Genomic DNA, 23,633 nt, shown 5'->3' with positions numbered 1-23,633 from the left:
TGTAATACTCATTGATCAGTAATAGTCATTGCAAAGAAATTCCCCTGTATCTAAGGAATGTAGAGGGGGAGGATCTGCTTCTGTTGGAGACCTTGGGGAAAAGAGGTATAAAAAACAACTCAGCCCTCCCGACAACGTCTCACTCATGGCACAGAGTAATTCCTGTGTAATGACTGGGTCCTTCTTCCAAGAATAAATTCTTTTAAAAGACTGTTTGATTCAGAGTGTCTCTTACACAGTAATAATGGTTGGTTAATAATTATTTTGCCACAACAGCCTTCAGTGCGATTCATACCATTAAGAAAACTCAGTTTTACAATGAACAAGACACAGTATGCCATATCATACATTACGTGGCAGTCAACTAATAATACCAATTGACATTTTAAAAACATGTCCATGCACGAAAGCCAGAACCAAGAGGTCTAATACCAAGAAAAAAACTTTCTAATAATATTTGTTTAAAATAGATTTAAATTTTGGGTACATGATTACTTTTCAAAACTTGATCCGACACTGAATGCTCAAGTATCTTAATTTACACTTAAAAAATTCCTAATGTCGTCTATTCACTGCAGTGTCTGAAGGCCTGACGCTGTGGAGCTCAGGCTCTCTGCTTTGGGCATGCGCTTTGTGAAACAGTTGTCACACTTTGCTTGTAAGCATCGAGGTATAATTTCTGATTGGATAAACTTTTTGTATTTTGCTATTCATTTGTAGATGAAATAGGAGTGGAAAGCAATTGAAAATACATAGGCAAAAAGGTCAATGAAAATGAAAGGATGAAAAAATATTTATTTATTAGACATATTACGCCAGCAGAGAAGGCTTTGCTGGCCATGAGAAATCGCCACTGTGTCTGAGAGATCAGAGATCACGTGCATTCAGAATTGGTTTTCATCTTGCCCTTTACGCGCTGAGATTTGACCAGGTTCCTTGAATGTTTTAACTATAATGTGCACTTTAGAGGGTGAAATGCCCCAAATCCTTCCAATTTGTCTTTGGGGAACATTGCTCTCAAAGTGCTGGATTATAGGCTGAAGTATCTGTTGGCTGAAGTCTCGAATGATCCTTCCTCTTGAAGGGCTAGGCTGTTTTTTGAGGCTCCCTATGATACGATTGCCTCACCTGTTTTACATCTCCTGTTTCACATCGTCTTGTTATTTCAACTCATCAAATTGTTATTACTCTTAAACTCCCCGTCTCATCTTTTTTGGAGCATGTTGCAGTCATCTGATTTGAAATGACTGTACATTTTCAAAAACAACAATGAAATTCACAAGGAAAAACATCATATAATGTGTTGTAGTGCTTTCAATAAAACAAATGGTGAATATAAATTACAAATTTACAGCATTTTTCATTCTGTCTCAACTTTTTTCGGAATTGGGGTTGTACCAATATTGATTGGAATGAAATTAAAAGCATGTGAATAATAAGGTAATCATACCATGATATCGTGATGTATCGCAATACTGTATATAGTATTGTGACATATGAATCGTGATACGTATTGTAACGTGAGGTGGCTGGCAATGCCCAACCCTACTTTCCATTAATAGTGTTGCTGGTAATGTACAGTGTTTCAGTCACTAATGACTGATTTCCGAAAGGATGGTGCCTTAGATGGTAGATGTCTATGTGGACAGTAGATAGTGAGGCAGCACACCTGGTCCTGGAACAGAGCTAGTTAAAAAAAATATGTTTTAAGAGAACATAGAATATATCAGGTTCTACCAAAAACGTTTGTAGCAATAATGGAAATTATCATTATACTAAGATTAAAAACCACAGGAAGAGAGTTTCAAGGATGCAGATCGATTGCTCTTCTTCCTTTAAAGGAAATTACCTAGTATACTGCACCGATTTATTGTTGTAGAAAGATTTACGTTAGTAATGGCCAAGGTTTTACTGTACAACATCTATTTTTATAATAGCAGTAAATTATGTGGCATTTGTAGACCAGAGGAAGCCTAAAATCGTTTTCTCTCCATCTTAAGAGTGTGTGTGAATAGGACAGCATTTAGTCAATCGCATCACTTGAGAAAAGCTTCCTCTCATAGCGTGTGTGAGGTTAAGTGCTGTAATAAAACTATGAGGACCATGGCAGTCACTCTTCCTGGGGGGCGATAATGTATGAGCTGCCATTAAGTGTGGTTAGGTTCAGATTGGACACAGAATTACACAGAAGAAAGATCACTGAAGAATCTCATTGAGTACTAGTAGCCAAAGGTTTATGGTGTAAGGCTGATCCATTGTTAAACACGTATACTTATGTTTGACTGTGCTCAGGTGTGAGTGTGCATATCTAGAAGTGATAAGTAGGTGAAGTCAAGAGCGTAGCCTTCATCCCCCTTGACCTCATGCATATTGCATCATGGACTGAGGGCATGCAGTAGACTAGATGAAATATTTACGATCACCTCCTCCCTCCATTCCCCCCCTCCCAAGTTCTCTCTATATATAAACCCAGAATGCATATATATATATATCTAAATCACCCTGCTTGTTGGTGGTTTGAGTATTTCTGTAACTGCTAATCTCCTGGGATTTTCATGCACAACAGTCTCTAGAATTTACTCCGAATGGTGCCAAAAACATTCAGTGAGTCGCAGTTCTGCGGACGGAAACGCCTTGTCAACGGAGAATGGCCAGACTGGTTCGAGCTGACAGAAAGGATTTGGTAACTCATTGTAGTGAGCAGAATAGCATCTCAGAATGTATAACATTTCGAACCTTGAGGCGGATGTGCCACAACAGCAGAAGACCACGTCAGGTTCCGCTTCTGTTAGCCAAGAACAGAAAGCTGAGGCTGCAGTGGGCCTACCATCTGGGTACCTCAGCAGAAATCAAGATTCATCAGACAAGGCTATGTTTTTCCAGTCTTTAGCAGTCAAGTTTTGTTGAGCCTGTGCCCACTGCAGCCTCAGCTTTATGTTCTTGGCTGACAGATGTGGAACCCATAGGTCGTGATGTGGTCTTCTGCTGTTGTAGCCCATCAGCCTCAAGGTTTGACATGTTGTGCATTCTGAGATGCTGCTTTGCTCACTACAATTGATTAGTATTGGACAGAGTCAGAGTTGGTCAGAGTAGTTATCTGAGTAACCGTTGCCTTTCTATCAGAACCAGTCTGGCCATTCTCCATTGACCTCCCTCATCAATAAGGCGTTTCCATCTGCAGAACTGCTTCTCACTGGATGTTTTATGTTTTTGGTACCATTCTATGGTCTAAATCACTGATATATATATATATATATATATATATATATATATATATATAGTCAGTCAGTCAGCTCTGTTGATGGCTTGAAGCCACAACTGTCTACGAATGCCCTTGAAATAATTTTTTAACAACGGAATCTGATAAAAGTTTACTTTTTGCGCACGTTTTTTGCCACCACTTCCATGTTTGACGTAAGTGATAATGTTGCCAAAGGACTGGCCTATTAAAATAAAAAAAGGCATGTCATGACCCTTAAAGGAGAAATATTATGCAAAATTCACTTTTGTGAATAAATGTACAAGTCGGCAGTGTGTGTACACAATCACACTACAATGTTAAAAGTCCACCCACTCCTCTTTCTTATATTTCTATTAATCAAAAACAGTGTGTCAAAATGAACGGTTTTCGTTTCTGCTCTAAATTGACGTCACTTTAGAGCAGGCCTTGCCCAGGACTGGTACAGACTCCACCCTCCTCCCCTGAGTGATATACACACAGTGCGCCATTGTTTTCTGTGCTGGAGCAGTCATCAGTGAGGAGAATAATGTCTCAGCTTCATAAGCGTCATAAGTGTCCTGTTTGGCTGTAAAAGTGGACATAAGAGTCTTCATGTACTCCCTGCATCAGAGCCACTGATGACGCAGTGGAAAATATGGACTGGTAATCTGGCATACCGGTCATTTTCCCGGTAGGCCGACGCATTTTGGGGTCGATCAGGGGCGGACTGGCCATGGGAGAACCGAGCGGGCCGGCGGCCCTGCCTGAACTCCTGTATTTACATTGTCAGTTATATAGGTTCTGATTTGTTGTTGCTGTAGTAACCGAAGCACGAGCTGTAAATGCACAGCCGTCTGGGGGCGGGAAAGGGGGCGGGAAGTGGCAGCTCATTTGCATTTAAAGAGACACACACACAATCAGTGTGTTTTGGATTCCACTCAAATAGAGGCATTTATAACATATGATCCGTTGGGTATTTTGAGCTGAAACTTCCCAGACATATTCTGGGGACACCTGAGACTTATTTTACATCTTGTAAAAAGGGGCATAATAGGTCTCCTTTAAATGTCAATTTTGGGTAACTGCTCGTCTTTTAAGCTTTAACCTTTTAAAACCGTTTTTAAAACTTTTAGATTTGTTTGCACTCCACTTACGTAATCTTGTGGGTTGAAAAATTATTATTATTCTTTTTTAAGTAAGAATATTATATTAAATGAAGCGCCTCACCTACAATGTGTCACACAACTTAGAAAATGTTGTTTTATAATAAATGTTTAATAATTCAAAAATAAATGTTATACAGTTTTAAATGTATAAAACATTATACGTAAATATCATGCCAGACTGCAGGTCCCTGTTGCGACTGCTTGAAAAGTGATGACAACTGGCTATTTGAGATTACATGAATATCCTTTTGACAAGTGCTGCCACCTTTTGGTGATAATTTGCTATTGCATCTGTATGTACGTGTGATGTGTTACCGTTTGAGCCGTGTGTGTTGCGCTCACATGACGACAATGAATACGGTATGTCCAGTACGGAAGACATAGGGCGTTTTAAAACATTCAAATATTTCATTTAACACCTTTTGAGCTTTCCACCATCTAAGAAGCAACGGAAATGAAGAATGAAGGCATGTTTGTGAGCTAACGCGGTGACCGTTGAGAGAAACGCAGCATGACACATCGCATGGTACATTTTCATTACATCATCGAAATCAAATAAATAGAATTTGTAAACGTGAATTTACAAGTGTGCTGCTGATTATATATATATATAAAAAAAACATATTTTAAGGCAGACTTAAATTGAATAAAGCCATAAAAGCTAGAGTGCATGCTGTTGGTTAGGGCTTAATCTTGGATTATCATCTTTTTTTAATGTAATAGGAATATTATTTATATATGCTATGAACAATATACCTCCCCGATATATATAATGTGTGTATATATAAACATAATGTGTGTGTGTGTGTGTGTGTGTGTATATATATATAGAATCACAATAATGTATTTCTCTGTAATGTCTGTGTTTATAGAGGGAGACTGAGTGGTTATAGAATGGAGGTTCCTGCTGTAAACACAAGCTATCCACCACCACCACCACCACAGCCATGGCCTGGACAGAGCCACACGACCTGGGCCATGTCTCCAGCCAGATGTCCACCACATCCATGTCACTACCCAAACCTGAACTCAATTAATTTGAGTGCAGCAGTGAGCGTGACCCCGATGACCCGGCCTCAGTCGCTGTTTTGGGACCCCTCTCAACAGAGCAATCAGGGTGAGCAATCAGAGTACTGAGCTATCACTATATATCTTTCATAAGATTTCAGTCTTAGCTTTTTAATTTTCTTCTCATGGCACAGATGCCCATAAACCTGTTCCTGAGCTCTCAGATATGAACACTCAAGGGATGCCACAGAAAAGCTACTCATTACCAGTAAGAAATCCTAAAAATGTATTAATGAAGAATGTTTCCCTTATTATTTGTATTCAGTGTATTCCAGGGTCCCACATCAGTTATGAAAACTCCCTGTCTCTCCCTTTCTTGTTTCTCAGACGAGTCCAGTGTCAAATTCTAAGTCAGAGTCTCGATATGGCCTTGATCCTCAGCTTCTTCCCAGTGTAGTAAGTGAACTGTCCCTCTTCATCTCAGATAAATGCAATATTCTTCCATCATGTTTGAGTTGTTTATCATTAGCACTTTTAATCCTTGATAATTTTAACCCTGGGTCATCTTGTTTCACACTTCACAATGTTCATAATTTACACGGGATAATTTACACTGGATTCTTTTGGCCCTGAGTAAAAATCAGTGCTAACACATTTAAAATGTAAGTGTTGCTTAAAGGGTTAGTTCACACAGAAAAAAAAATCTCTCATTTACTCACCCTTAAGCCATCCCAGATGTGTATGACATGCTTTCTTCTGCAGAACACAAACAAAGAGTTTTTAGAAGAATATCTCAGCTCTGTTGGTCCTCACAATGCAAGTGAATGGTGACCAGAACTCAGAAGGTCCAAAAAGGACATATAAAGGAAGCATAAAAGTAGTCCATATGATTCCAGTGGTTAAAGCCTTACCTTTTGAAGTGATTTGATAGGTGCAGGTAAGAAACAGATCAACATTAAAGTAATTTTCTTTTACTGTAAATCTACACATTCACTTCCACATTCTGGTGTGGCGTTACTTTCACATTCAGCCACCTACTGGTTGGTGCTGGTCAAAGGTGGAGATTTGTAGTGAAATAGGACTTAAATATTGATCTGTTTCTCACCCCCACTTATACGCTTCTGAAGATATGGATCTAACCACTGGAGTCTTATGGATTACTTTTATGCTGCGTTTTTGTCCTTTTTAGACCTTCTGAGTTCTGGCCACCATTCACTTGCATTCTGAGGTCCAACTGAGCTGAGATATTCTTCTAAAAATCTGTGTTTGTGTTCAGCAGAATAAAGAAAGTCACATATCTGGGATGGCTTGAGGGTGAGTAAATGATGAATTTTTATTTTGTAGCAAACTATCCCTTTAAAGGAATGTTCCGGGTTCAATTCAAATTCATTTTTGCTCCTCTTTTTTTACAGAAAAGGAGGAACGAGTTGAAATACATTTTTGTGGTAATCAACATTATGCCACAAATGCTTTTGATTGAGCTTAACTTGTATTGAACCTGGAATATTACTTTAACACAGGGTCAAAAGTGGACTTACATTTTGGGGTTAAAAATTATGTTAAAGGGATAGAAAGTTTTAAGAGAAAAAAAAAGATAATTCTGTCATCATTTACTCACCCTCACACGTACTATATGATCTTCTTTCTTCCATGGAACATAAAAGGAGATGTGAGGCAGAATGACAGCCTCAGTCACCGTTTTCTTTCTTTGTATGGAAAAAAGATGCATTGAAAGTGAATGGTGACTAAAGCCCTGTTACTACCTGGTGTTAAGATTTGATATCAGACACACTAAAGAAGTTCAGTGAAGTTCTTGTGCTTGTATATTTTTGTCTTTTTCAAACTTTTGATCTGATGTTTTTTTCTTTTAAAATTGCACATAACCGGCAAAGTTTAAACATTTGTTTAAGTGCAATGGTTGATTGACAGGTGAGAGGTGGTGTTATGCTGCTGTCCTGGACGGATTTAGGATGGATTAGCGTTTACACCTCAAATGTAATGTGGTCACATGCCTTTTTAAATACTTCCGTATGTGGTTTCAGTGATCCTATTCTGATCACAAAATGTTTTGGAACCTGTTTCCACCTGTATTTAGCACAGACCACTTGAGAATGCATCACCAAAAAACGCCAGTTGAAAACAGCCTGAGACTAACATACCTGTGCTATGGAACATTTTCTTTTTGTTCAGTGGAATAAAGAAAGTCAATTGAGTTTGGTTTTACCAAAGTGTGTGAATGATGATAGAATTTTCATTGTTTTGATGAACTATCCCTTTAACAGAGTTAAACATATTGTAATAAGCCTAGTTGTGTTGCTTTGCTCAACGCTTTCCTAAATTAACAGGTACAGGTGATCAAAGAGGACCAGGCCCAATGGGAAGGGAAAGTTTTTGTTTCAGAGTGCATATCCTCTGTTCCCCCTCTCTCCTCAACACAATGCACCCTGGAGGACAGAGGTACTGTCAGTGCTGCCAAATTTAGCCACATAAACTTTTGACTTTATTCCCAAATTCACATGAAATATAAATGTGCTGCACACATTTCATCATGACCGCTTTTGTTGTGCTTAGATATTATATTGACTTTAACTGACTCTCAGGCAATATTGAAGACAAACACACAAAAGTAATAAAATATTGACAGCTGTTTCACCTGTCTGCTATAAACAGGCCATTTTTCACTCCCATAAATAATGCAACACATTAAGGGTGGTATCCTGCTGACAACAGTGCGAACACACAATATGTTTTGGATTTTCATTACAGCTTTACTGCTGTATGTTTTCATGAGGCTAATTTTCTGAAGTAATATTGTGTGAAATAATTTGAATTAATAGCATAAAATATAACATGATCTATCAAGCTGAATAACTTTAAGGTTTATTTAATTTAATATTTAATTTTGCCTTCAAAAATACAATACTTTTTTGTTTGTTTACTTACAGTCAGATTTTACAAGTCAAAATTCTGTTTACTTGTCAACTTGAGTTTTTGTAATCTGGTTAGTTGATGCCATAGTTTTCTACTGTAATTCAAGTCTGTTTTGTAGCAGTTAATGCATATTCTTAAAGTGATAGTTCACAATAAAATGAAAATTCTGCCATCATTTACTTACCTTACATGTTCCAAACCCATATAATTTTCTTTCTCCTGTGGAACACTAAAGGATATGTCTTTAGTGTCATTAGAGAGTATGTAGTAGAGAAAGCTCACTTTACTAAAATGAATAGGAGAAATTAATTCAGAACACCCATCGGTCAACGAATGTAGAAAGGAAGTCCCGCTTTACAGGTAAAAGAGCCAATCACCTTTTAGAGACAGACATCTCCTGTCAATCAACTCAAGAATGTGCATCCGCATTAGCCATAAAAGCAGGAAAATGTAGTTGTTTTAGCGTAAGCTGAGGTAAAGAAGCACAACTTATCGGAAACCTGTTGTCTGATTTTACTGCTGATTTGAAAGATGTTATTTGAATGTAATCTTGAGCAAATGTTATGGATATTTTGGTCTTTCTAGCTGCACTTGTATGCTGCTTGTTTACATAGAAAAATAGCTACCCAGGAGTGTTTCAAAGATGGCCGCCGTGTGAAATTACTTTATAAAAAGACACCATTTTCATTTTGTGGAAAATAGATGCATGAAAGTGAAGCTAATATGCTGCCTTATGTATCCTTTCATGTTTTACTGAAGGTACAAAGTCATAAGGACTTTGAATAACATGAGGGTGAGTAAATGATGATGGAATTTTCATTTTAAGGTGAATTATCCCTCATTCTGTTAGTCAATATGAGGTTTTTATATCTTGCCCTTTAGATTAAACAGTAATGGGACAATTCCTCTTCCTCTCGTGGTAAAGATGGATGAGACAAATTTGTTTGTGTTTCATCTCACATATTTGAGTTTTTGGCTACATAATGGAGGGTTAACCTCTTTTGTTTTCTTTTTCGCTTTCATGCACAGGGAACACCACATCTCGTTTTGTCCGTTTTACTTCCTACAGCTTCCCTGTGGAGGCTCAGTCAGCTCAGAAGAGCCACCTCCCACTGGGTGCAATCGTGTGTCCACTGGCCAGGCCTGAGAGAGGGGAAGTATGTATAATAGAGAATTTATACGTTTTTTAACATTGATAAAATAATCTGTTTAACCCATAGGCATAGTGTGTGTGGTTGGTCTGAGTTATGTTTATTTTCAAATTGACAGACTCCCTTCACATTCTGCTTAGTGTTTTGATTGTGGCATGTTTGACTCACCTGAAAGTTTTATTTAGAATTCATGGGAATGTTTTCTGCAGTGTGCTGTGTCAATGTGCGAAGCAGGGGAATGTGTAAAAGGCTGTGGGCACTGTGAGGCCTTCATGAGCCCTGCTATGAGCTGGCAGGACTGCGGGCAAAGATTCTACTGTCCTTTCTGTGATAGTCTCACTGAAGGTAAGAGTCTCGCTGTCAGCCTTTACAGTCTTTCTCGATTTCTGTTTTTAACTACAGTATGTATTTTCTGTCTCATAGTGCCATGGCAGACTTATCAACCCACTAATCAGGGCCGCCGTGTTGATTGGGACAAAAAACCTGAGCTCAGTCGAGGATCTTATGAGATCCTGGAGAAACAGACGGTCAGGAATGGCATGGACTTATTTAAAACTTTGGTTACAATCTTGGGTATTGGTGTGCTATAGAAATTACACATACATTATTCCTGCAATTTTAACTACTTTTGCTATGTTGCACTTATTATTACCTGGTTGTGGAAAGGTTAATTGATCTCACTCAAATGCTACTTTTCAGTTATAGTTTATACTTAAAATAGAGGTATTTTTACCAAGAATTGCTAGTTTAAAGTGTGATCATATCTTATATATGCTACCAGTAAAAGGTTTAGACACATTTAATTAGTCTCAGTGTACAAGTAGGAATAGTCATTGCATAGACTTTGTCTGTTTGTCATGAAGTATTTGTTGTCCTAATTTGCCCTCAATTCGTAGTCTTCTAAACAGAACAATGCTGCTGTGTTGCTGTTGGCAATAGATGTTTCTGCCAGTGCAATGAGAACGGGGCAGCTAGACCACATTTGCCAACAGATTTGTTCACAGTTACATGCTTTAAATGGGTATGGCACATCAACATCAACAGAAAAACACATAATTTGTACACTTGCAAAAATAGCTATCAGATGGTCATGTTTTACTCTGTTTTAGGGGGGGAAAATCAGATCTTCGAGTGGGTTTGATGACCTATGACAGCCGAATCCATCTTTATAACCTAAGCCCAGCTCTGTCCCGCCCCCACATGATGGTCATCACTGATTGTGAGGAGCTAGAGCTTCCTGTAATGGAGGGCTTACTGGTGCCACTGAAAGACTGCAGACACATAGCTGGGAGGTTTTGTGGAAGCATTTGTTCTTCAAGTGGTCCATATTAAACCGTTAATTGTCCATTTACAACTTAACTAAAATAAGTTTGTTTTTTTTGTTTTTTATGGGCAGAGTTCTACAGGAAATTGCATTTTTTAACCCTGAACCGGAAAACAAATCCAGCTCTCAAGAGCTCCCCGTTTCTGCTACGCTGAAAATTCTTCAGGTAAAGGCTGTGACATGAATCTTACAGGAATAGTTCACCCAAATATATGGAATATTCAGAAGTAGTTCACACTCGTATTGTTCCAAACACATATGACTTTCTTTTCCCTGTGTAACAAAAAGAGGAGACATTTTCAAAACGTATTACTAGTCTTATGAATTAATATGATAGCTTTGTGTGCAGAACTGAAATCAATTTTGTTATTCGCTGATAATCTTGACATCGCTCCTTGAAATAATTATTTTCAGTTGGATTTTGTTAACGACTCTGTTTATCTGGTTCATAAAACCTGTTTGAATGATTTGTTCATGAATCACACTGATCTGGTTCTCGAGTTCAACTCACTGACTCATTAGTCAGGCCACACGTGTTCTCAAGTTTACAGCTCACTGGAGAAGATTATCTGTGAATACAGACATAAATTTCAGTCTGTACCTCATACAAAGCTTTTGTATGCCTTCAGAAGACATATACTGATCTGCAACAACATTAAAACTACCTGCCTAATATAGTGTAGGCCCCCCTTGTGCCGCCAAAACAGCGCCAACCCACATCTCAGAATAGCATTCTAAGATGCTATTTTTCTCATCACAATCGTACAGAGTGGTTATCTGAGTTACCATAGACTTAGTCAGTTTGAACCAGTCTGGCCATTCTCTGTTGACCTCTCTTGTCAACAAGTTGTTTATGTTTGCAGAACTGCCGCTCACTGGATGTTTTTTGTTTTTGGCACCATTCGAAGTAAATTCTAGAGACTGCTGCGTGTGAAAATCCTAGGAGATCAGCAGTTACAGAAATGCCAGGGTCCAAATCAATTAGATTGCTTTTATTTCACCATTCTGATGGTTGATGTGAACACTGAAGCTCCTATGCACTGCACTGCTGCCACATGATTGGCTGATTAGATAATCACATGGATGATTGTTGGTGCCAGATGGGCTGGTTTGAGTATTTCTGTAACTGCTGATCTCCTGGGATTTTACACACAACAGTCTCTAAAATGTACTCCAAATGGTGCCAAAAACAAGAAACATCCAGTGAGCGGCAGTTCTGCGGACAGAAATGCCTGGATGATGAGAGAGGTCAACAAAGAATGGCCAGACTGGTTCGAGCTGTCAAAGTTTACGGTAACTCAGATAACCGTTCTGTAAAATTGTGGTGAGAAAAATAGCATCTCAGAATGCTGTTCTGAGATGCAGGTTGGCACTGTTTATGGGCACGAGGGGGGGACCTACACAATATAAGGCAGTTGGTTTCAATGTTGTGTTGGGTAGTAACAGATTACATGTAATCGGTTTACTTAATCAGATTGCTAAAATTATGTTCTTGTAAATGGAAAAGATTAGAATAGAAGAACAGGGCGCTCTGCAAGAGATGGCATTGCCCCCAAAGAGCCCCCCACTGAACATTGTGTCTGTCTGGGATTACATGAAGAGACAGAAGCAATTGAGACATCCTATCTGCCAACAAACAAGAAAAACTGTGTCCAGGTGTACCTAGGAGAATTGGGGCTGTTTTAGAGACAAAGGTGGCCACACCAAATATTGATTTAGGTTTTTTATGTTTACTGGACTTTGTATGATGTTAATTGATAAATGAAAATAATTTTTGGCATTATTTTTGAAGACATCCTCACTATGCAACATTTTTCACAAGTGCCTAAAACATTTGCACAGTACTGTAGATTATATGATAACATATTAACAAAGCAATGGCAGTAAATATTTTTTTAGAAAATTCTTCATGTTCAAAAGATAATATCTTGCACCTGAGTTTTAGAATAGGTGATGGACCATCAGTAGGCAGTAAGGGTTAAGTGTTTCATTGTTTTCGCTTTGACCTAGCAACGTTGCTGTTGATTTTATGGTCATTAATGTTTGTAATGTTGCTAGTGTTTTATACACTTAAATGAACTTGATGTCTCAGTGTTTTGTATTATAAACTTTGGCCATGTAATGTTTATTTCATTCATATAATGTTTAATTAAATTTTTTTAAATGTCATAGAGCTCTTTTTGTGAAGCTTTTTTGTTAGTAATAAAGAATGGAATGCATTTTCTTTTTGTACTATTATGTTAAAATGATTATCCTACTCAAATACATGTGACATAAAATAAAATAGAATTAGGATGAAATTAATCCAAAAGTAATCAGATTATATTACCCCAAAACATTTTATCTATAAGATTACGTTACTGATTGCATTTTCTTTGTCAGGTAATTTGTAATCAGTACTGGATTACAATTCACAAGTAATCCACCCAGCACTGGTGATCATATAGATCCATTTTAAGATTCTGTTATGGTGCTTTTTGAATCCTTTTTGAAGTTTGAAAGCTATAGAATAGAATCCTTTATTTTGGTCACACATTATACACACAGTTCTTTGCATATATACAGTGAAATGTATTAGTTTTCACATATCCCAGCTAAGCTGGGGTCAGAGTGCAGGGTCAGCCATGATACAGCGCCCCTGGAGCAGATAGGGTTAAGGGCCTTGCTCAAGGGCCCAACAGTGGCATCTTGGTGGTGCTGGGGCTTGAACCCCCAACCTTCTGGTCAGTAACCCTGAGCCTCAACCACTGAGCCACCACTGCCCTATAGTACACATTCATGGTAATTGCGTGGAAAAAAGTGACCAGTACATTCTTCTAAGAGAGAAAGTCACACAGGTTTGGAATGACTTGAAAGTAAATTAATGATGATGAGAATTTTCATTTTGGGGGATTTTGCAGTGTATGCTGTTTTACAAATCTCTTACGTCTCATTTCGATAGGCTGTAGGCTCTCCTGGCAAGTTACTGATCTTCCATTCCTCACCTCCTACTGAAGGCATGAATCAGAGGAGTTCCTCTGGATTCTTCAGTTCTAGCAAAGTGAAGGTGAATCGAGCAGAATCCAATTAAACAGAATATAATTCATCCTTTTATTTACAATATTAAGTCCATTTAAGTTTTAAGTATAACTTAACATGCTTCTTTATCTTCTTAATTTCTATGCTCTCTTTTTTCCATATTAGTCCATCTTTCAAGGGCCGGACTCTTCTACCTCATTGGCTAAAGAGTGTGTCAATCAAGGCTGCTGCGTGCACATGTTTATGCTCTCTCATCAAGAAGTAGGCGGAGCTTGGCCAGGGCACATTCCCAACCTCACAGGGGGTGGCCTAATCTGTTACAACAGTCTACAGGTAATAAATGCCATTTGTATTTGGTTGACATCTACTAAACCCTCATGGCCTATTATATTGGAAGAAGCTTGTCTCAAAACCTTAGAGCCCAATTAGACTAAACTGCTAAACAGATTTGAAATGAAAACAGCCCCCTGCTTGCTTCAAAAATTAGTTTGGAATTTCATAATTAGGTGGTGATGGCCGACTTGTTAAGGATCTCTTCTGCTAATGCAAAAAGGATGTTGAAAATAATTTGGGGCCACTTATAAACTGAAAGAGTTACAAAAAGGTCCACTTCCTATTCTCTTACAGTTGTCCCCATTAGCTGAGCACTTTACCGTAGATGGTTTCAGGAGGACTGGCCCTCCAGCTAGCACACAGTGATTAGCATCAGATGAACAGGGTATGCTCAGTGACAGTTAACCAAGTAACATTGTCTGTGTGCTTACTGAATACTGTGTATTGTACAATAGTTAATTCTGATTCTCTATTTTGATTGTAAAATTACCATTTCAAAAGTGCTGATATTTTCGATGCAATTTGTTTCACTCCGCTTGTCCATATTTGCGAGGTGACAGCTGTGTGTTGCCTGGTGACACACAACAGTTGATAGTTCTTTAGCTTCTTTTGGAACTATTTTAATTGGAGGAGGGAAAAAATTAACAAATTGATTGGCCATATTGTGTCAAAATTGTAAGTTACTCAATATTTAAGGTATTGTTCACCCAAAAATGAAATTACCTTAAGATTTCGCCCTGATGCCATACCAGAAATGTTTGACTTTCTTTCTTCTGCAGAACACAAATTAAGATTTTTAGAAAAATATCTCAGCTCTGTTGGTCCTCACAAAGCAAGTGAATGGTGACCAGAACTCAAAAGGTCCTAAAAGGACATGAAGCCAGTATAATAGTAATTATACTGGCTCCATATGATAGGTGATGGTGAGAAACAGATCAATGTTTAAGTTCTTTTTAACTGTAGTCCCAACCAGTGGGTGGCTGAATGTGAAAGTGAAAGTGTAGATTTTTATCTCTTTTTCATCCATATCTTATCGCTTCAGAAGATAAGTATTTAAACACTTAGGTCTGTTTGGACCTTCTACATTCTAGTCACCATTCACTGGCATTGAAGTGACCTACAGAGCAGAAATATTGCTTTAAAAATCTTAATTTGGGTTCAAAGAAAGTCATGTACATCTGGTATGGTTTGAAGGTGAGTAAATTATAAGAGAATTTTCATTTTTGGGTGAACAATCCCTTTCACTTCTTCTAAATGTAATAAATAACCAAACTGCATGTGTACAGAACACAATTAAGCTATCGAAAGAGGACTGACAACTGTTTTTCTGTAGTTTGTTCATGGCCAGAGTGTAATTTCATAATTCTTTACTTGTACATTTCTTTTGCAGTCAGAGATAGAACAGGAGCGTTTCCGAGCTGATCTGAGAAAAAGTGTAAATATGCAGATGGCCTTCCAAGCTCAGCTCAAAGTCTTTGTTAGCAAAGGTAATCAAATGCACAAATTCAAGGAAATCAAACGCAAGGGTCAGATTCTCAAGGTGTGGTCACACTAGACTTGGCACTCCAGTCACTACCATTCAAATGTATATAAATGTGTATATGTCTCAGTATAAACTCGAACCCATGTGAAAACGTTTCCACTTGCTGTGCACATAAAAGTTCAACTTCGTGAACCATTAACTGCTTATTCATATAACGAAAAGATTTTATGGGCAATAGAGGATCTGAATGTCTCAGATTGACCCCTCTTTGCTCATCACCGAGGATACAATCATAAAAGTCATGGTTTGCATTGCTGTGTCTCCTTTCAGACAGAGAAAAACCATTGCTCAGAAGGACTTTTAACAGTGAATCAATAACTCGATGCAGTTAAGACCGACTGTTTTAGTTGGAGGCAATTGTATGTATGATACATCGATACATGAAACATTATAATCAGTCAGTTGTCAAATAATTTATGTACTTTTGCCACATTGATTGCAACATGAAGAACTATCATTGTTTGAATGGGAGATGTTATTCATCAAAAGCTGGTGGGTATATTAAGAGCTCTGTTGCCATGTCTCTGCAGAGATGCGCGTAAGTGGTTGCTATGGCGCCTTCATCACCAGTCCTGACTCCAGCCGGGTTGCCTTGGCAGCACTTGATTGGCACACAGCTATGGCATTTGAATTTTCTCACAACAAATCTCTAGATGTAACAAAGGGTGTAGCAATACAGGTTTGATTGATGTGATTTGATTGAATGCATGTTCTGTATTGATGTGAAAACATAAATTATTGCAATTAGCAATAATCATATCAAATCAGAGTTATCATAATGCATATGACAAATTATTTGATTGAAGTACTTGTGTGTGAGGGTATTATTGGATCTATTTGATCACCGCTATCATCTGCTTTTGTAGTTTGTGCTGTCATACAGTACATTTTCCGGAGAGAACAGGACACGAATACACACTGTTTCACTGCCATGCTCCCATCAGCTGCTGGACACCTTCAGAAGCAGCCAGGCTGAGACGCTTCTCACATTCTACTGCAAGAAAAGTATTTGCAATCCTTTACTCACCCTCGTATTGTTCCAACCCTATTTTCTTTCTTTTGTGCAATACACGAGGTGTTAGGCTGAATGGCTAAGCAATTCTTTAAAAAAAAATAAACAGTGTGTAATCAGGTGATGTTTTAATGACGTATTGGAGAAAAATAAATGTTATTCTATTTTCAGTATATTCCTCAGTGTTGGAGAGTCCACTGCAGTCCCTGCGTGAGGAGTTACAGATGGAGGTTACTGAGATGTTAGCGTGCTTCAGGAAACACAGCTGCACTACCTCTGCGTCCCCAGGACAGGTCAGTTGAAGAACGTTTCACTGTTGTTCTCCTTGCTTCACGTGTGTCTGTCTATTCAGTGAAAATCTTCTTCCCCTTTAAGGACTCACACATGCTTATGAGTGTTCAGATATCCTGGAGTTTTATCATACAGATTTGCACAATAATTCAAATTAATATTAAATCATGATCAGTGATACTAATTGAAAAAGTAAGCACAGACTATTTTCAGTCCAAGTAATTTTGTGATCGCTTATGTGAGGAACAAGCTGCAATTTAAGGCATTATTCATTAATTACTGTCCCCTCTGCCATAGCCCTGAAGTGTCATTCGTGCTTAAATGCAATTCAGAAATGGTACCTAATGGAAATCATCCATTAATTGGACTGTTTTCAGTCCAATTAATTTTAATTCCTTAAAGGCATAATTCACCCAAAAATAAAAATTATCTCATCATTTACTCACCATTATGCCATCACAAATGTGTATGACTTTCATTATTTTGCAGAACACAAATTATGATTTTTAGAAGAATATCTCATCTCTGTAGGTCCATAAATGGGTAAAGTAAATGGGTGCCAAAATTTTGACGCTCCAAAAAACACATAAAGGCATCATAAAAGTACTCCATATGGCTCTGGTGTTTTAATCCATATATTTAGAAGTGATATGATAGGTATGGTTGAAAAACAGATATTTAAAGGGATAGTTCACCCAAAAATGAAAATTATCTCATGATTTACTCTTGTGCCATCCCAGATGTGTATGACTGACTGTCTTCTGCAGAACACAAATTGATATTTAGAAGAATATTTCAGGTCCTTACAATGCAAGTGAATGTGTGCCAATATTTTTAAACTCCAAAATCCACATAAAGGGAGCATAAAAATAATCCATAAGACTCCAGTGGTTAAATCACTGTGTTCAGAAATGATATGATAGCTGTGGGTGAGAAACAGACCAATGTAGATGTCTTTTTTTGTCTTAAATTCTCCTCTCTGCCCATTAGGGGGATATGCAAGAATGATATGAATCACCAAAAACAGAAGAAGGAGAAAGTGAAAGTAAAGTGGAAATTGGTTGTGCAGGGATAAGTATTTATAGTAAAAAAGGACTTCATTATTGATCTGTTTCTCACCCACATCTATCAAATCACTTCAGAATATATGGATTTAACTACCAGAGTCATCTGGATTACTTTCATGTTGCCCTTATGTGGATTTTGGAGCTTCCAAAATTTTGGCCCCATTCACTTGAATTGTATGGACCTAGAAATCTTCGATTATGTTCAGCAGATGAAAGAAAGTCATACACATCTGGGAGGGCATGAGGGTAAGTAAATGATGATAAAATGTTCATTTTTGTGCGAACTAACCCTTTATGTCCTGTTTTCTAAAAGAATCTTCTCCCTGCCCAGTAGGGGGCAGTATGCATGAAGAATATGAATAACCAAATTTCAACCAACAAAGTCTTCTCCCAGTACTTTCCAAAAAAACACTTTTTTTAGCAAATGACTGACAGTTTAATGTACTGTAACTGTATTCTTAATTTCACATGAATAAGAAGCAACTAACATTTCCATTAGCAATGCTTTGAGGTTATTCAAGTACAGTTAATATTTCTGTGACAGTCATTCTGTGCAAATCATTTCATTTGGATAATAAGAGTCAGTGTGTGTTAAGTGTGGATCCAAGCAATTTAATTCTGTGTGAAAACAGCTTGATTTTCATTCTCTCTCTCTCTCTCTCCAGCTGGTGTTGCCTCAGTTTCTGAAAGCCTTACCTGTCTACATTAACAGTCTGCGCAAGAGTGAGGTGCTGCTGCCTGGGCTGCGTAGCTCTGTACATCAACGTCTACAACTGCGTAGCCTTATTGTCTCCATGGACACACTGAGCACTGCTTCTCAGTTCTACCCACTTATTCTGCCTCTGGTGAGAGACAGACATCCAGAACATTCTGTTCATCCATATTAGTCACTGAATTGTCTATAAGAATTCCGTTTTCTCAGTTGGATTGTTCTGCAGGGACCATATTTTACACTTTTGTAGCATTTTAATGCAATTGTTTAATAACTGACATACCTAATTACTCACAACTTTAAACATACATTGTTTAAAAGTATAGCCACAAGACGAAAACAATATGTGAGTAAACAAGATTTTAGTGTGATAAAATCACTTACTAACATTTTCTGTGTAGTCACATCCAATTTCTTTATTACCATGATGACAAAAAAAAAAAAAACGACAGTAAAAATGCGATTAAGACAACTTTACAACAAAAGTTTTAACAGGAATTAATGTATCGGTAAGTGCTTTTATAAAATTATAAGCTTCACATTTCTGTGTTGAAAGCCTCCAAAATATTTGGCCCAATTTAGTTCCATTAAAAGTGTCACTGTAACATTGATTGTTGCTTTTTTATTGAAAAGGAGAGATGAGTCGAAATCATGTTTTGTGGTAACTATCATTATGCCAAAAATTCTGTTGATTAAGTTTAACTTGTTTTAAATCCCGAAAATTCCTTTTAAATGTGCTACTGTACCTTTAAGAACTCTATATGTAAATGGCATTTGTTATAACTGGCTAACCTCTGCGTACCAGCTTGTTCACACTGTTGTTCATCAGAACTGATCAGGTTGCATAACACTGAATAGACACTGATAAATAAATGTGGGTAATTATATGTTAATGAGCTTTTTATTACATCAATATCATGTTGGTTTACTAATTACCTGTTTTTGCTGGGTTTCAATAAATTGTCTTGGAGGATTTGGAAGGGAGCCATGCAGTGTGAATGAGTATGTCTTGTATTTTAAAATTGCAAAGAAAATTGTGTTTTCCATGATATGTCTCTTCTAAACTCAAGGCAAACCCCTAATGGGATTATGACACTAAAGTCTCTGTCTTTACCCTTCTCACCCCTGCAGCCTGTCTCTGCTGAAAATGCCAACATGTCACCAGTAGGAGAAGCTGTGCGCTGTACTGTCTCTAGTCTGGATCCAGGGGGTCTGTATCTGATCTACTGCCCACTGGCACTGCTCCTATGGGTGGGCAGCTGTGTGCCTCCTCACACCCTTCTCCAGCTTTTTAACACCAACTCCTTTTCCAGTCTCACATCTGGCGAGGTGAGACTTGGCCAGGTGGAGTTCGGCTGCATGTTTTAAACAGTATTGTAAAATTCAGTCGGTCATTTTTCACTATAAGATCTCCACTCAGCAAGTTGACAAATAATGTCCATTAGCTTTTTTTTTTTTTTTTTACTTTAACATTAAAGGAATATTCGTAGCTCAATACGAGTTAAGATCAGTTGACAGCATCTGTGGCATTACAGTATATTGATTACCACTAAAATGAATTTTAACTTGCTCTTTTCTTCAAAAAAGCACAAATCTGGGTTCAAGTGAGGCAGTTACAATGGAAGTGAATGGCTCCAATCTGTAAACATTAAAATAATCACTGTTTCAAAAGTACAGCCACAAGACATAAACAGTATGCATGTTAACATGATTTTAGTCAGATAAAGTAGCTAATTAACCTTTCTATGTAAAGTTATATCCAATTTTACAACTTTGTTGCCATGACGATGTAATGTCAACAAACCCTAATGACTGAAAATATGATAATTTAAACAACTTCACAGCTCAAATAATATGTATTTTTTTTATATACTTCCCTTTTCACCCCAATGTGCTCTAAGTCCTCATGATGGTGTACTGACTCGCCTCAATCCAGATGGTGGGGGAGGAATCTCAGTTGCCTCCGTGTCTGAGACCTTCAATCTGCGCTTCTTATCACGTGGCTTGTTGAGCGCATTACCGTGGAGGCATAGCGTGCGTGGAAGCTTCATGCTATTCTCTGCGGCATCCACGCACAACTCACCACGCGCCCCACTGAGAGCAAGAACCTCATTATAGCGACCACGAGGAGGTTACCCCATGTGACTCTACCCTCCCTAGCAACCGGGCCATATGGTTGTTTAGGAAACCTGGCTGGAGTCACTCAGCATGCTCTGGATTCGAACTCGTGACTCCAGGGGTGGTAGTCAGTGTCTTTGCTTACGTTTTTAACAGTTTAAGTGAATAATTAATGCAAGTGCTTTTATTAAATTATAAGCTTCAAATTTCTGCCTTCAACCCCTCCAAAAATTGTCCCCATTCACTTCCATTGTAATTGCTTAAATGCATCCTTGATTTTTGCCTTGTTTTTAATTAATTTTTAATTGTGGTATTCAACATTATCCACAAATGCTGTTGATTGAGCTTAACTTGTATTGAACCCGGAATATTCCTTTAAGATCGTCAATTCAAATTAAAACACAATATATGTTGAATGGAATGTGTATATTTAAAGGGTAACTAAACCCTAAACCAACTTTTTTTAGTTAATGATCTGTAAGCATGGGGCTTTATTAGTACTGGTCATTGATTCAAGTAATTTTTTTGAGTATAAAGTGTTTTAATTCTACAATATATGGTGTAAAAACGTCTGAGTGCTGCCCTCTTCAGGTTGAACGGTGGCTACTGCAGTTGAATTTTCCTATTGGCTGTTGCGGTACTTCCTGACGTAAGTGGTGACAGCTGACGTAAGCAGGTTCCAGCTCACCACGCCAGATTCACGTACATGTCGTCTTGCGACCGTGTGAGGAATAATAATAACATAGAGTCTGACAGCAGCTGTCAATTAATCCGTCACTACGAGTCTCAGGTGCCCCCGGCTCAGCCCCGCACTCAGTTCGTTCCCTCTGTCCCCGCCAGGGTCTGCCCACTTTTCCTGCATTTTCAAATATTTCTAGTGGGTGGAGTCAGACTCTGAGCAGGTGTTTAGTTACCCTTTAAGGTGCTGTTAATGATCTCCATTTCTTGCAGTTTATTTATTTATTAGCATTTTTAATCACCTTTTAAGCTTGTTTACAGTTCAAGTAGCTTCAATATGTCAAATAATTTTTTTAAAGTAAAAATTCTCTGCGAAGTATCTCAATTAAAGGAATGGTTAACTCAAAAATACTGTAGCTTTAATATAAAAATTAAATGCTAAATAATAATAATTAATTAATTTAATAATATGTAATAATAATTAGAAATGAATAACTTTGAATCAAAAACTTTACAAGGAAACAAATGCAGCCTAAAATATCATAAATGTATTCCTTCTGAAGCCATATGATAGCTTTGTGTGAGGAACAAACTGAATTTTAAGTATTGGCAACTTTTGTGGTACTTTATACAGCTTTTGTGGCTATTACAAAGCTTAAAAACTCCAAATTGTTTGGGTTAAATATTCCTTTATTGAGAGAATACATGAAACTACCCACTCAAAAGCTACTCATTTTGTTGTATTATGTTTTACACAAATTTCTCTGACTTTGCTTTAGTCTTATACATTCATGTTTTGTATATTCTCTATTGATCAAGCTTCCTGTGCTTGAGAACTCCCTCTCCATCAGCACCAGAGCTCTCATATGCTCTCTGCAGTCCACAGCAGCTGCTACTCTCCAGGTGAATGACTCGCACTCCTCATTTGCAGAATGTTTGATTCAGGATCTGACAGGATGTGGACAATCAATTAACTTTGCATTACATAAATGTCAGCACAATGGCACAAACTTCAGCATTGCTTATTTCTAAATAATCAGACCAGTTTGAAACTGTAAAACTTTTGAGCACCATTCCTGAACATAAATATTTATTCTGTAATGGATTTTCTCATATATGTGGTTTTAATGCATGTTGATCGTTGTGCAGCTAAAGTTGGTGCGGGAGGGTGACAGCTGTGAGGAGTCTGTGCAACGCCTCCTTGTGGAGGACAAGAGCCCCAACGGTGGAGCCTCATACGCTGACTTCCTTTATCACCTTCATGTTAATGCATTGCGTCTAATTGTTTAACTGTCTCTTTTCGTACACCAGGCTATCTAATTTGGCTCTTGAATATTTGTAAAGCACTTTTCCAATGGGTGCTTTCCATCAACGTTTATCTTTTGTCTCACTGTGTCAGTTGGTGTTATACTTGGGGATAGTCCACCAAAAATTTGATTTCTTAATTTTCTCAACCACATGAAATTTCAACCCTGAATGTGACAGCCTCAGCCATTATTTAATTTCATTGTATTTTTTTCTCCATAGAATTAAACTAAAGTTACTTGATTTTGAACATATTTTTGCTTTATTTTTTTTTTTTTGCTGAATACTAAAATGTGTCGTTTTAATTTTCAAGGGCTCAACATGACTGAATACTGTTTGTACTCCCTTCAAATACTCGTTAATAATTCTGTATTTGCTGTGTGTGTGTGTGTGTGTGTGTGTGTGTGTGTGTGTGTGTGTGTGTGTGTGTGTGTGTGTGTGTGTATGTGGTTCTGGTTAATTTAATATTTGCTCTTGACTCATGAATTTTGCACTCTGAATTGACTTAATTAACTGAGTATTAGAGTTGAGTAAGAGTGTGCATGTTAATATTTTAAGCAATAATATATTTATTGAATTTTTTTGTCATATTACATCTCAATATTTAATGTCTCGATAAGAGTGCTGATATTTTGATTGGGCCATAAGCATGTGAATATGTTTTAAAATAAATGATTTATCTAACATTTATTTTGTATGAAGAAGATACTTTCCCCTATGAATCATGGAAATACTATAAATAAATATAAATGTGTG

General features: G+C 37.6%; 1 protein-coding gene across 1 annotated transcript; it reads left to right on the top strand.

Annotated features, from left to right (window-relative positions):
* Positions 1 to 4,695: 4,695 nt before the first annotated feature.
* Positions 4,696 to 23,633, top strand: si:dkey-13n15.2 (protein transport protein Sec24C). The gene is made up of 21 exons (XM_052113978.1): positions 4,696 to 4,912; positions 5,259 to 5,503; positions 5,589 to 5,662; positions 5,782 to 5,850; positions 7,740 to 7,851; positions 9,355 to 9,482; positions 9,686 to 9,821; positions 9,900 to 10,003; positions 10,373 to 10,497; positions 10,586 to 10,768; positions 10,873 to 10,966; positions 13,742 to 13,846; positions 13,984 to 14,151; positions 15,542 to 15,638; positions 16,225 to 16,373; positions 16,561 to 16,699; positions 16,878 to 16,999; positions 18,730 to 18,909; positions 19,908 to 20,105; positions 22,392 to 22,475; positions 22,722 to 23,633. The coding sequence occupies exons 2-21, from the start codon at positions 5,281 to 5,283 to the stop codon at positions 22,860 to 22,862; spliced, it is 2,631 nt and encodes an 876-aa protein (XP_051969938.1). The 5' UTR covers positions 4,696 to 4,912; positions 5,259 to 5,280; the 3' UTR covers positions 22,863 to 23,633.

Source organism: Xyrauchen texanus, chromosome 4 (assembly GCF_025860055.1).
Source record: "Xyrauchen texanus isolate HMW12.3.18 chromosome 4, RBS_HiC_50CHRs, whole genome shotgun sequence".
NCBI lineage: Eukaryota > Metazoa > Chordata > Actinopteri > Cypriniformes > Catostomidae > Xyrauchen > Xyrauchen texanus.
This window is presented reverse-complemented; position numbering and strand designations above follow the sequence as displayed.

What these genes read in the sequence shown, in the direction of transcription:
- si:dkey-13n15.2 (XM_052113978.1), top strand. Translation starts at nt 5,281, where the DNA reads ATGGAGGTTCCTGCTGTAAACACAAGCTATCCACCACCACCACCACCA. An exon ending in CTCTCAACAGAGCAATCAGG is followed by an intron (nt 5,504 to 5,588) that starts GTGAGCAATCAG and finishes CTCATGGCACAG; the next exon opens with ATGCCCATAAACCTGTTCCT. An exon ending in CCAGGCCTGAGAGAGGGGAA is followed by an intron (nt 9,483 to 9,685) that starts GTATGTATAATA and finishes TGTTTTCTGCAG; the next exon opens with TGTGCTGTGTCAATGTGCGA.